Source organism: Lolium perenne, chromosome 2 (assembly GCF_019359855.2).
Source record: "Lolium perenne isolate Kyuss_39 chromosome 2, Kyuss_2.0, whole genome shotgun sequence".
NCBI lineage: Eukaryota > Viridiplantae > Streptophyta > Magnoliopsida > Poales > Poaceae > Lolium > Lolium perenne.
The window spans coordinates 23,182,320-23,196,365 of record NC_067245.2 but is presented as its reverse complement, the minus strand read 5'-3'; the positions used below and the strand labels follow the sequence as shown (position 1 = coordinate 23,196,365).

The 14,046-nt window shown below is 44.5% G+C and overlaps 2 protein-coding genes across 2 annotated transcripts; both read right to left on the bottom strand.

The window, feature by feature from the left end:
• Positions 1–581: 581 nt before the first annotated feature.
• LOC127331475 (transcription initiation factor TFIID subunit 4b) lies at positions 582–10,024 on the bottom strand. Its single transcript, XM_051357654.2, has 13 exons — positions 9,732–10,024; positions 6,829–7,673; positions 6,532–6,627; positions 5,748–6,356; positions 3,212–3,315; positions 3,015–3,102; positions 2,795–2,930; positions 2,635–2,690; positions 2,511–2,567; positions 2,282–2,422; positions 1,396–1,461; positions 1,110–1,329; positions 582–999 (listed from the first exon to the last, which is right to left on the bottom strand). The coding sequence occupies exons 2-13, from the start codon at positions 7,561–7,563 to the stop codon at positions 824–826; spliced, it is 2,484 nt and encodes an 827-aa protein (XP_051213614.1). The 5' UTR covers positions 7,564–7,673; positions 9,732–10,024; the 3' UTR covers positions 582–823.
• A 569-nt stretch (positions 10,025–10,593) lies between these two features.
• LOC139835418 (protein ALP1-like) lies at positions 10,594–11,231 on the bottom strand. Its single transcript, XM_071825270.1, has 2 exons — positions 11,178–11,231; positions 10,594–11,097 (listed from the first exon to the last, which is right to left on the bottom strand). Exons 1-2 carry the CDS (start codon positions 11,229–11,231, stop codon positions 10,594–10,596), a joined length of 558 nt encoding a protein of 185 aa, XP_071681371.1.
• Between the last annotated feature and the right edge of the window lie 2,815 nt (positions 11,232–14,046).

Genomic DNA, 14,046 nt, shown 5'->3' with positions numbered 1-14,046 from the left:
GGATATATATGCCCTTCTCTTCATTGCTTTCCTGAAAGGAGCGATAGTTACGGTCACAACTCAATAGCGAGATGAACGAGCACCAGTTACACAAGTTACACAAGAATCCCGACGGTGTAATTCCATTGATTTTTGGATTTCGATCGTATCTAAGATCTTTTTTTATCTGGGTTGCTAGCTCAATGGTAGAGTACTCGGCTTTTAAGTGCGACTATGATCTTTTACACATTTGGATGGAGCAACAAATTCGTCCAGACTCTTGGTAGAGTCTAGAAGACCACGAGCCCCTTTTTCGTTGCCTAGGTTACACCTTCGGAATACCCCAGACGGTGATTTCTCTCTATTCCCCCCAATCTTCACTTTACGCCACGCCGACTCTCCAATTTCGTCAGAACTTGCGTTTTCGGTGAACTGAACTCCCGCTTTTCGGTTTTCGTTTTTTCGGTCTCTGTTAGAGTTGCTCTAACAACCACATGTTTCTCTCAAAATCTCGGTTGAGATGAGAAATTCTGAGTTGCCCAGTCTACCAAACACACCCTATGTACACACCAGGACACCAGCGAATCTACTGTAGCGGGAGATACTGAGAATCCAAGGTCTCTCTTATCATAAGACGCACTTTACACTGGAATCTTACAGAATCAGTTTGATGGCTATTCACCATCTTATGTGTTTAAGAGATGTATCATGTCAACTAGCTGGGCTATCATCAATTTATCTGATCACTGCAATCCACCATATCGAATGGAACACGTCAGTCTGAAGCGAAGGGCTGTGCATCAACAAACAGTTACACGCTATAAGTTACACTACATAATTCAGCCTAATCTGTGGTGAAATCTCCAGGTAATCGCTCGTATAGCCGATAAATTAGCCGTGATTTCGTCATCTGAGGCTCCCTCTCCAGGACGCAGATTACATCCTTCACTGAAACAGTTCGTTGTGGCCCATGCGAGTGACGCGTAGCGAATGAACCCTTGCCTTGCCTTTTGGTGCCTCCTGAAATAAACAGTATATGTGATATGTGTGTGTGTCCCAAGTTCAGCACACTCTCTAATGCCGCAGTATGAGAGTGTGAAAGTAATTTGATGTCAGAATGCTTCCTTTACCAGTTCCGAAGGCTGCAAAATGGCTCCTCTTTGAAGCTTCATTCTGTTCTGCCGAACCTTTTCCAGATCCATGTGCTGGCCTCGGTACTGGTGCTCGCTTCTGCCTAGCTTGTTCAGCCATCAGCTGCCACTTTGACAGCATGTCACTTCCTCCAACTGCCTGCCGGGCAGCAACATTTGCAGCTGTTGTTCTCATTTTATCATCTTCTTCCTTGTTGGGCTGTAAGAGGTTAGGATATCAGGAAAAGAAGAGCTGTCAATCTGAGAGATGGAATCAGATAGTTACCTTCGCATTCTTTGGCCGACTTTCCTCTTTTTCTCTGTCCAATTCTGCAGCACCACTGCCTTCATCCTGCCACGCAAGGATAAAATTAATTGAAGTCATTAACACACAGTTCCATGAGATTTTGCAAATATAAGTGAGGGAATAGATCTTTAACTGCGAAATCAGGGGAACTTATTACTGTTCAGTTTAGAGAATCAGTAAGACAAAGATACCAAAAATGTAAGGCAATTTAGAACACCTTATTAATTTAATTCAAATTTATTTTCTCTTTTGGAAAGTTTGCCAAAACACAAATTAAAACTGGCGACCTCTGAAGGATTACCAACCAGCATCCATATGAATTCCAGAGAATTTACTTTCTCTCTTGGAAATTTTGCCAAAACACATATGAAAACTGACGACCTCCCAAGGAATTATAACTAACCAGCATCTATATGAATTCCAGAAAGGCGTGGATAAACAAAAGGTGTGTGTGTTAAATAAAACTTAATAGTGCCTCCTTTTCATATTAACTGTCGCAGATTTGTCGCAGATTTATGTAGTACTAAGTAACTTTGGGTACAATGTAAGTAATTAAATAATAGCATGATAGTTCAATGGAGCAAGCATGTCATCCAAGTTGAATCCCCCTTCCGTCCCAATGCATGTGGCACCTTTGCTTTCTGTGTTTTAAGTTTTACCATGATTCGACAAATAATAAATGTGTCATTATAAAAAAAGATACCATTAAAAAGTTTATTCGAATACGAATTCAACGGTATAACTTTCTTCAGATATAATCATTATTTTGTTGGTCAACATGATGGTTAAAATACAACTTCGGAAAACGTGTGTGCCACCTAAATAGAGACAGAGGGAGTATAATAAAATGGAGGTTATGGAATACCTCAGTTTGTTTCTTGTTCTTGTCAGTTTCTGCTTGTTTTTTGTCCCATTCTTCTTTAGCTTTCTGGTTCATCTGCAAAATTTGACGGCCGACATCTGAAGTAATAACTAGTCGATGACCAGTCTTTTCCGTGTCGATTCTCTAGCAATAAGAATGGTCAGTATCTCACAATATCAAACTATACCATAAACTGGAAAAAGCAATAACTGAACGATGTGGAAAAACTAACCTGCTTCGAAACTCTTATGAGAGTACTTATGAATCGTCGCAGTCGCTCCTCCACACACTAAGGAAGTTTTGAAGTTAGACATACTGCCACAAAATTCTGTGGGATGGTCATATGAGCAACTTACCATTGATAAACACCGCTCAACATCAGCACTGGCGTTCTTCAAGTTACATTTAAGAACTGACAAAAACATGTCATCACTCATCAGTGAGTGTTGCTTCAAATATTTATGGTGTGTGTAAATACAGTTTTATGATGTCAATATCAAGTTCAAGGAGATTAACTGATTGCTGCTAGTTTTTTCAGAAGAGGGCCCTTCTGCAGAAAGAGATTTTCTTCTTCTTCCTGTACAATTCTCCGTGCTGCTTCTGAGGCTGCGCTCTCTTCCTTCGGGGCGGAGAGCAGTTGTTCTTCTTCTTCCTATTGAAGTATAACAATAGCAATGGAATATAATCAAGACGCACAAATAGGAATAGAAATCAACCATCAATCAAATATTCATACCCTAAGATTAACACCACTAACAGCTGTGACATCATTAAGTTGATCAATGCTCTGCTCCTGGAAGGCTCCAGCTGTCTTTTGTTTTTTGCTAGGAAAGGAAATTAGATCAGGAACTATCAATAAAATGCAAAACAATCCATAAACTATAATACACTCAGCCAAAACAGAAGAGGTAGGATGATGTGAATCATGAAAACCTGGATGGTGCTGGTGCAGAGCCAGCCATTTCCAATGGTTTCTTCTGGCCACCTGATTTCTTATTAGTCTTTGCAGCAGGTGGTGTAGATGTTTTAGGGACGGCCTAACAGTGCAGACAGAAGAGTAAATGCACAATTTACATATGAAGAAGCATTTTAAAATTGCAAGTTCTGAAGTACGAAAAATACGCGACGGATATAGGATATATAGCCATTCAACAGGAAACAATCTCCTATATTTTGTTTCTCCTCATTTTTCTAACTAAAAAACATGGCTGATGGTCATTTAGAAAAACACATACCAAACAAACATAGCGCTGCAGCTGATCCAAGTATAACGTAAAAGCCTGGATGAAGGATCTAATGTGCTAATTGAAGAGTGGAACTTCATATATATGCACCACAATAATTTCTAAATGTGTTATTATAAAGCATCTAAATTTCACAGGCTATTGCCGAAGCAAATATCCCTAGTACCACACATTTTCACAGTATTAACTAATCGTGTGATATTATATGGTTACAAGATTTTTGTGAATATGCGTATTCTACCATTCATCCAATTGGGGATAAAATTACAGGCGGCACCACGGAGAGATCAGAGGGAGGGAGTTGCCAATCAGGCTTGCAACAGCAACCATGAGCAGCAAAGGTGGAAGCTAAATTAGCTCTCGATGAATCATCATTGGTCCATCCCACTCTATAGGTTAGGACCCTATCAATCTGTCAAGGTGGGTCTTAAGGACCAAACTGACCCATGTGGCCACCATGTCCATCCCCCAGTGACATTCGACGCCACCTGGACAGGTCTTTTTGCAGGTACCTACCTAATCATCTTCACGCAAGGAATGACTCCACAGCACCTAGTCCCAGGCTCCCAGCCGATTGGATGCCTAGGCACAATCTAGCTGATGCATTCATAGCAAAGTCTTAAAACTATCCATGTAACAACTATAAACCATAAGTGGTGATATATATACCCAATCAATCCACATTGTCAAACTGTTTGGTGTCAACAACACTGGCGAATGATTAAAAATGTGGTTGTTCAGCCTTTGGTGGAGGTGGTGCGGTGGCTAGGGCAGAGGGAGAGGAGAGGGGAAATTATTGATAACTTCTTGCCTGCTTTATTTAATAGCCGATGTCTCCTAATGTAGATGGAGACACCCCAAACCAATCTAATCCTAGAGGGATACAAACTCTATCTTTAGTAACTACTTTGGGATTCAAACATGGATTTCGAGTCGAAAGACTAGTCAAGACTAGTCGACGACTAGTCTACCAGTCGCATTTGCAAGGTCGACTCGGCCAGTCGACTCGACTCAAAAGTTGAGTCGATCGAGTCGATCGACTAGTCTTGACTAGTCTCGACTAGTCTAGGTTTGTGAGTCGGTCGACTTAAAAAATGGCCCCATATGTCATGTTTTTTTCCATTCTTTCCCTCCCCTGTCTATTTCCCCCCGTGAAACCTAGATCCAGAGACAATTTCCCCTGCTCAACCCAAAACGCATCTGGGGTTTCCCTCTCTTGGCCGCCGCCTCTGCAAGAACCGGCCGCCGCCTCTGCAAGAACCAGCCATCGTCAGCACCTCCTCCTCCACGAGCTCCTCCAACACAAGATCCTTGTCCACCACGAGCTCCTCCACCGTCGGCTGCTGCTGGTCTGCTCCTCCACCGGCTGCTGCTGGTCTGCTCCTCCACGGCTGCTGCTGCCTGCTGGTCTGCTCCTCCACAGCTGTTGCTGGTAAGTGGTAACAATTCCTCTACTTCTTTTTTCCTCTGATCTGCCCCAGTGCTTCTGCTTAGGGGGATCCCGGATCCATTAGGAAAACAACTTATATGATTCATTACCCTGCCATTCACAGGAAGCACCATGTCCCAGCCAGAGATATCCCAAGTCATTCGTTCAGCTCAAGCTGCAGTTGAAGCCGATGAGAACTAGTATTTATTTAGTATTAAACATGAGTCTTGCCGAGTCGAGACTAGTCTCGACTAGTCTCTGAGTCGCTGCCCTAGAACGACCCGTCGACTCGTCGACTCGAAATCCATGGATTCAAATGGAAACCTACCACTTGTTATGCCACCCGCTTGCGTGGGACGCACCTAAGGGCGGCCCCGTCGCTTATACTGATGTCCCCATGTTATAGAGGGCGGTTGCTAAGTGAATTTGTATTTTGTAAAACAATACTTCAACTCTAGTGTAACGGCCCAACAGTAATTTTATTTTCAGATATTAAATACTCCCAAATTTCATTCTGGCATGATGCTAATACCATAAAGTGTCAGATATCCTAGATAAGACAATGTTATATCTGAACAGCTACGAATGTGATCTCAAGGACATGGATTGTGAGGCTTCCTTTCTGTTTATTCTGGTATTATTAAAGCACTGCATGTGAGGGGAAGCATATACTTCTAAGAGTTCATTTTCCAACAATTATTCCATGTATAACATATTTGGTGGTTCATTCAGAGGAAACTAAAATGAATCAAATTGCGGTGAGATTTGGAAAGCGACATGCTGGAGGATAAATTACCTGCTTTCCATGCAATTTCGCCGAAGGATTTTTCATATCCTTGTTTTGTTGCATTTGGCGTGCAGGTGCATTCTGTTGTATTGTGGGATGAGTAGGAACAGTGCCAATTTTCGCCGGAACCATTCCATGAGAATGCAAGGGAGGTCGTGTTTCAGATGCTAAACTCTGTGGTCTAAGAGGCATCGAACCAATGGTTGGACGAGGGTACGACTGAGGAGTGTTAGTGGCTCCATATAATTGCTGCGAGACTTGCTGGATTTTTGTGGGTTGCAGCTGTTTGTTACTTGTCTGCAATGGAGTTGACGGATTCATGATAGGTGGTCGATTTGGCATAGCATGCACCCCCTTTGCATCTGGCGTTTGGATGGAATTATCATGAGCAAAGTAGTGCATACTGTTATGCATTTGTGTGCCTGAAAGTGGCACAAAGGTCTGAGGTGAAGATGACGCCTGGCTTTTCTGAACCTGGTTAGGTGGGGTAGGCATGCGAACTTGCTGATCAGGCAATTTTGCTGATCCACTGGCAGAACTCTGTTGTGTAGACGCTTGAGGTGAGAAAGAATGCTGATTTGCATTTCCCTGCTTATTTCGTTGTGCCTGAGCTTGCATCTGCAAACAAGATAAAATAAAGCAAATATAAGCATGAAAATATGAGATATTACTCAAAGAACTGAATCACTCAATAAACATGGAAACTCAAACTGGCTCCATGCTCATCAAGTTCGATAAATAGTTATGTACCAACAAAAAAAGGGCAGTGATGTTGTTAACATCACAAACTCACCTGTGCAAAAACTTTATGGGCTGCCTGCTTAAGCATTTGATCCCCAACGATATTCCTTATGACTCTTAAAAAATCATCTTTATGGACTTCATTACGCTGCAAACATAGAATAACCAAGCTTAGTAAGTTTAATTTAGCAAAACTGGTGCAAACCATATTTACTATGTCGATCTGCCTCTGTTACTGTTCTTTTGGAATAGAAACACTGAGAAGTCTATAGCAACATAGCAATACCAAGTTCTATAACTTTAACTAATAGATATAACTTTAACTAACAGAAGAATGAACAAAACGCACCCTAAGTTTTGCCCATACAGATTGAAGCTGCATATCTTTATCTCTGTCAAGATGCTCCTGTAGGATTGGAATCAACATATTAAATGGTATGGATGGCTGATATCCTTTCTTCCGTGTTTCCTGGGCACCAGGTGGTGCTTGCTGACCAGCCACTGGATTTACATGCTGCTGGTCTAGACGAGGCTGAGAGGCATCTTCCATAGAACCTGTCAAACTCTGTTGACTAACATACTCTGTTCCTTTTTCAGATTGCTGCAGTTGATTCTCAGAACGTGGCTGCTCTTCTGGCTGGTAATGGTGTTGCTCCTGTTGGATGAAGTTTCCATTTTCCGAATCTCCAGTTACCAATGTTGGTTGAGATAATTGATTTGACGGATTCATATGCGGTTGCCCTACTTCTTGGCTTGTCTGAGTACTTCCTTCCTGCTCCGCTGCTTGCAGCTGACCAACTATAGGCTTGGACAAGCCACTTATACCCTGGGGCTGAGATAATTGATTTTTATTTTCCGAGTCTCCAGTTACCAATGTTGGTTGAGATAATTGATTTGATGGATTCATATGAGGTTGCCCTAATTCTTGGCTTGTCTGAGTACTTCCTTCCTGCTCCGCTGCTTGCAGCTGACCAACTATAGGATTCGACAAGCCACTTATACCCTGGGGTTGAGATAATTGATTTTCATTTTCCGAATCTCCAGTTACCAATGTTGGTTGAGATAATTGATTTGATGGATTCATATGCGGTTGCCCTACTTCTTGGCTTGTCTGAGTACTTCCTTCCTGCTACGCTGCTTGCAGCTGACCAACTACAGGCTTGGACAAGCCACTTATACCCTGGGGCAAAGTACCTGCAGTGCAGAAATAGAAATTGGTCATGCTTTGGAATCTCTCGCCAACAAAAGAAGGTGACGATCACATTATTGAGAAGCTAGAACACCCAGAAGCTCTTGGAATAACAAGCCGCGATTAAATACCACATAGTTGAAAATGCAACTCCTCAAACCTAGACAAGAAACATTCTATCTAAACCATACAGTGACTCTGTTTTCATGTGGTTGAGTCGAGTAAAGTTAAGCTCGAGGAGTTGAGTCGACATGTTGCCTTCTATGGCAACAACTGGGCGTTGGGCGTAATAATACAGTATGGCAGGAAATATGACATTATTATCATATATTCATATGGCAGCAAATTAGGAGATTTAGCAACATAATTACATAAATACGGCAAACTAATACAATAGTAGTTGATGGCATAACTCCACACACATCCCCAATCCTGAAATCATTTTGTGTAGATGATGGAAGGGCTACTTCAAACTTCGGCTGCATCTTCCTCATCTACATCTCGCTCTATGGCTTTAAACTTCCTCCTATTTAAGTAGCTGCGCATCTCTTTCTTGATTTCTGTGGTTGACTCGGGACACATCTTCACATCACTGGAACCTCTGGCAAGGTGCCGCACCAACCTTCCTACTCCAGCATGGACTTTCTGACCACACAACATACACAAGAGGAGATCCTTCCTCTCTAAATCTGGCCAGAAAGCATACTACAAAGCTGGGTTGTTGGAGTTAGCAGCTGCCTGGACATCAACGTTGACTGTTGGAGTAGACGATGCCTTCAGATGGAATTGGGAGGCAAAATACAGGCAACAGTGCCAGAGCTTCAAGATCTTTCTCTCTCTACATGCTCTGCCTAAAACTACTGCTGTAACTAATTTGCCATGTACTACTGGTAAAAAAGTGAAAATGGTAAGAAAAAAAAAGTACTCTGGGAGTAGTAACTTCATTTCCGCCAACCATTTATTCACTTCCCCAGAACGAAAGAAAACGTATTGCAGAGAATAAACAAGTGCAACACTAGCTTGTACTAGTATTACAAATACTTAAATGCAGTGCTGTAAGTATTAAGAGTTGAATAAAACGTGATTGAAAGATGGTACTAGCCTAAGAAACAAGAAATCACAGAAGAAGGGCCAATTCAGCGGGCTATCAGACTCTGGGCACAAAACTCCAGGGGAGCAAAACCTGATACTACTAAAAAAAAAACTACCAATGCTAGAAGCCTCGGGGTCAATAGATATGGGGCCGGATGAAATAGCAGCCTCTGAACTCAAATGACACACCAAAATAACAGCCTGATGGAATTAACGTCACATAGACATCTGAACTAAATGTCTACTTAACAATGGTACTATATATTCATAGTATGATTGCACACATTACAATGAGTCTTAAGATCACAAGGAAGCCTAGTATTTTGGTTCAGGCAATCAGCTTTCACAAACACAAATGCGGCCCATTTGACCCAACCTTTTACCGGTTACTCCTACAATACTACTTGAGAGTATATTCTTGAAGAAAGAAACACAAAGCTTTGGCTTTTGGCCCCGTTTACTGCAAGCCTTTTACCTCTACTTCTTTTTTCTCTACGGAAGAGAAGGCCATGCATCAATTAGCTTAGTTATAAGTATACTGCTACAATCAAATCCATAACTCATTATGTTCTCTGCACTGTAGGAAAAATGAATAGCTCGGGAGAACTTGTGCTAAATAGTACGGGCAGATGCATATCTCATGCCCCCCAATTCAGACAGGAGATAAGATCATCCTTCCTTCCCACGGACAACTCTGGGCAATCCTATCTCAAACTCCAATCCTTCCTTCCCACGGACAACTCCGGGCAATCCTGTCTCAAATTCCAAGTGAGAAAACCTCCGCCGTCCCTACCATCCCTTAGCTAAAAGCCTCTATAACCCAACACTCTCAAATCTTGCAAACAGGGGGGAGGAAGGAGAAGCCCGGGGGGGACCGGGGTTAAGCAGGCAGATTCTAATGAACTACCTCCACCTCTCCTCTCAAATCTTCCAAACAGGGGGAGAAAGGAGGAAGAGGTGAAGGGGGTTACCTTGCTCACCGGACCACCGTCATCGTCGCCGGAGCGGAGAAGATCTTCAAGGCGGAGTACAGATCGGAAGGAGGTTGGTGGCGGTGTACAGCTTCGAGGCGGTGCGGTCGGGGAGGGGATTTGGGTGATGCGCTCGGGAAGGAGCTCTCTCCGGTCGCCGGAGTGCTCGGGTTGCCAGAGCCGTCGCTCCCAGCGCCGCCGGCCGACGCGAGAGTGAAAGCAAGTCGCGAGTCGTGGAACAGTCTCCCGGGGATGGGTTCGGTCGTGCGGAAAGGACGCGAAAAGGACGCCGGGCAGCGCGTTTGGTAGCCTGTCCCGAATCCTGGCTCACTGTTGCACTCGCATCTATTCGGTTAAAAGGTCTTTCTGTTTATCTGCAGCCAATCCAAAATCTCGATGAAGATGAGATTAGCCTTGTTTAGTACCATCCGGCCATGCCTAAGGTTACATCTTCTTTACAGCGGGTAGCCTTATCATGCTCTCACTTTCCATCACACATAAATCACAGTTCATGATAGTTGCAAATTTACGAAGCATAGTAGTTCACGAAATTAACCCTAGCTACTAAGAATGGTAGTTCATAACACGACGATACCTAGATACTAAGAGTTGCAGTTTATCATAACGGGATCGTTTAACATACGGGGAGCGAAAAGGGGTTCGAGAAACAGGGGATCATAGGGGATTCTTCTTCTTCTTCACTTCTTCTCAGATAGTGGTGTTGCCTTTGGCTTTCCACATTGCGTCTGCCCACTCTTGCCTCTTCACCTTCCAGGTATCATTGTCGCTTGCATCCACGCCATGGCTGGTCTCTACTTCATCAAAAGCGACAACCCCTCGAAGAACTCATCCTCGCCCCAACCTAGGATCCAATTGTGAAGAATGCAGCAAGGACCAGCTTTACTTGAGTGTCAAACATGTGGAACGGTTTCTGGTCAAGGACCTTGAACCTATTCTTCAATGCAGCAAAGGCCCTCTCAATGGTGACTCTAAGGCTTGAGTGTTTCAGATTGAACAACTCTCTCGCATTCAGAGATCGGTGCTTCGCCGGGACCTCGTTGAGGCGGTACCTTGTTTTCCTGAAGGGGGGTAGAATTCCATGTCGGCATACATATCCATCATCTCTAAGGTAGAACTTACCCTCAGGGATTTGCAACCCATCAGGCCTTGACAAGCTGTCGGCCAGGATGCTCGCATCATGAGCTGAACCATCCCACCCAGCAAGCACGCAGGTGAATCTCATATCGAAATCCACAGCTGCTAGCACGTTCTGGCTGGTGTAGTGCTTCCTCCCACGGAATGTTGTAGACATTGATCTCGGTACCTTTGAAGTGACATGAGTATCATCAATAACCCCAATGCAATCCTGTAAAAAAATAGCACACAGTCATGTTTCTGACAGTACCACACATCTGATAGGTAGAAGGAACATGATTTTGTACTCACCCTGAAATAAGGGAACCACCTGTGGCTGTTCTTGATCTTGGGTGGTGTGTTCATTGATGCTGGCTTGATCATTCGCCTCTGAGCTCCCTAATTGCGTGCAACACCTGCTGTAAGTACCGAGAGATAGTCTCCGTGGATCGCCTGAATGTGCTATGGATGACTCTGAACCTCTAGTTATGACCCACGACATGAAGGAACATTGCAACTTGTTCTTCGATAGAGGTGTGGATGCTATCAGTCAGCAGTCCTCTACCCCTCAACATTTTCACAAGTGCATAGAAAGGGGCTCTTCTCATCCGTAGCATCTGGATAGCATCTACGTCATTGTAGTTGTATATGTGGTTTAGGTTGGCAATCCTCTCATGATCTGCCGTACCATAGGACCGTAAGTCACACGAGGAAAAGCAGCATGCCAACTGCTCTCTTGTGCACCATCAGGATCCAGGCTTGTATGCAAATGATGAGTGCTGCGGCGTGATGCATAAGTTGGAGCTGGTCGCTCTACTCAAACAAGATCTATGCATTACGAACGGTCTTATCGAACTCAACTAGTTCTATCAACATGAATCTAACACTACATGGCGGACGAAGGACACGGCCGAAAGTCGCCGCAGATGTGCGCAGACTCCACCGCGGCTGGAGAAGAGGACCCTGGTCCGGCGCCGGAGGCCGAAGGGAGATGCGCACTGACAGATTTGGGTCACCGCCGCCAGTGCGAAAATTGGGGGAAGGGAAAATTTGGTAGGGGACTAATGGAGAGGGTAACCGAAAAGGGATGTTACCCCTACCTCTACCGCGCAACGCCGCTCGGATTTCGGCTTCTCCCGCCATGCCGAGGCGGAGCTCCCGCGCGAACGGCGTTGTCGCTTTTCATCTCGCCAGGGCCTAGCCCTGGAGAAACCGTCAAACTGGGCGTTCCTCCGGGGCCTGTCCCAGGGGTGCTTTGGGCGCATTTGGTAGCCTATGATGGCCTTTTTTGCATGGGTGGAGAAAAAAATGGGCCGTTTGGTTGCCTGGGTCGACTCGCGTTGTTGCATCGCACGGTTCTCAAAGCAGTGTTTTGCCTGCATCTGGAGGAACACTCAGTTCGGCCGTTTTTAGCGGGTCTGTCCCGTTCTCTTCTCGTGCCTCCTTGGCTCTAGCGATGCAACTAGTGCATGTACTCCTGGTTAAGCTCACTCTCTCTAACACTACTCTACACACCCTCTTCTCAAATCAACACAAATATAGTCCGAATCAAAATAGAATGTACACAAAAAAGATGTGTGTCGATGAGACGAATCAATTCCCACAATCGGTTTCGAATTTCGTTGGTCGTAAATCATCAATTTCGTGTATAAAGTTTTAAGCGAATTTTGCCAAATTCGTCGTGTACGCTCAACCGTTTGAAATTTCCTTTGAGGAGTAGGTTCACCTCACCATTCCGCATGACTTTCATGTTGACAAATTTTTGTTTCAGTATACATACACTAAGGTTTGGATTACTCTTGCTCAACTTCTCGCTTGCCATCTTCATGGACGGCGACGTGGTGATGGTAGGTGCTTGATACGCGTAAAGCACACGTCCGTTGGGAACCCCAAGAGGAAGGTATGATGCGTGCAGCGGCAAGTTTTTCCTCGGTAAGAAACCAAGGTTATCGAACCAGTAGGAGTCAAGAAGCACGTGAAGGTTGTTGGTGGCGGAGTGTAGTGCGGTGCAACACCAGGGATTCCGGCGCCAACGTGGAACCTGCACAACACAATCAAAGGACTTTGCCCCAACGTAACAGTGAGGTTGTCAATCTCACCGGCTTGCTGTAACAAAGGATTAAATGTATAGTGTGGAAGATGATGTTTGCGAAGAACAGTAAGAACAAGTATTGCAGTAGATTGTATTCGATGTAAAGGAATGGACCGGGGTCCACAGTTCACTAGTGGTGTCTCTCCAATAAGAAATAGCATGTTGGGTGAACAAATTACAGTTGGGCAATTGATAAATAAAGATGGCATGACAATGCACATACATATCATGATGAGTAGTGTGAAATTCAATTGGGCATTACGACAAAGTACGTAGACCGCTATCCAGCATGCATCTATGCCTAAAAAGTCCACCTTCAGGTTAGCATCCGCACCCCTTCCAGTATTAAGTTGCAAACAACAGACAATTGCATTAAGTATGGTGCGTAATGTAATCAACACAAATATCCTTAGACAAAGCATTGATGTTTTATCCCTAGTGGCAACAGCACATCCACAACCTTAGAACTTTCTCACATCGTCCCAGATTAAATGGAGGCATGAACCCACTATCGAGCATAAATACTCCCTCTTGGAGTTACAAGTATCAACTTAGCCAGAGCCTCTACTAGCAACGGAGAGCATGCAAGATCTTAAACAACACATATATGATAGATTGATAATCAACATAACATAGTATTCCATATTCATCGGATCCCAACAAACGCAACATGTAGCATTACAAATAGATGATCTTGATCATGTTAGGCAGCTCACAAGATCCAACAATGATAGCACATGAGGAGAAGACGACCATCTAGCTACTGCTATGGACCCATAGTCCAGGGGTGAACTACTCACACATCAATCCGGAGGCAATCATGGTGATGAAGAGTTCTCCGGGAGATGATTCCCCTCTCCGGCAGGGTGCCGGAGGCGATCTCCTGAATCCCCCGAGATGGGATTGGCGGCGGCGGCGTCTCTGGAAGGTTTTCCGTATCGTGGCTCTCGGTACTGGGGTATTCGCGACGAAGGCTTTAAGTAGGCGGAAGGGTAGGTCAGGAGGGCTAACGGGGGCCCCACACGCCAGGGCGGTGCGGGCCCCCCTAGGCCGCGCGGCCCTAGTGTGGCGGCGCCTCGTCGCCCCACT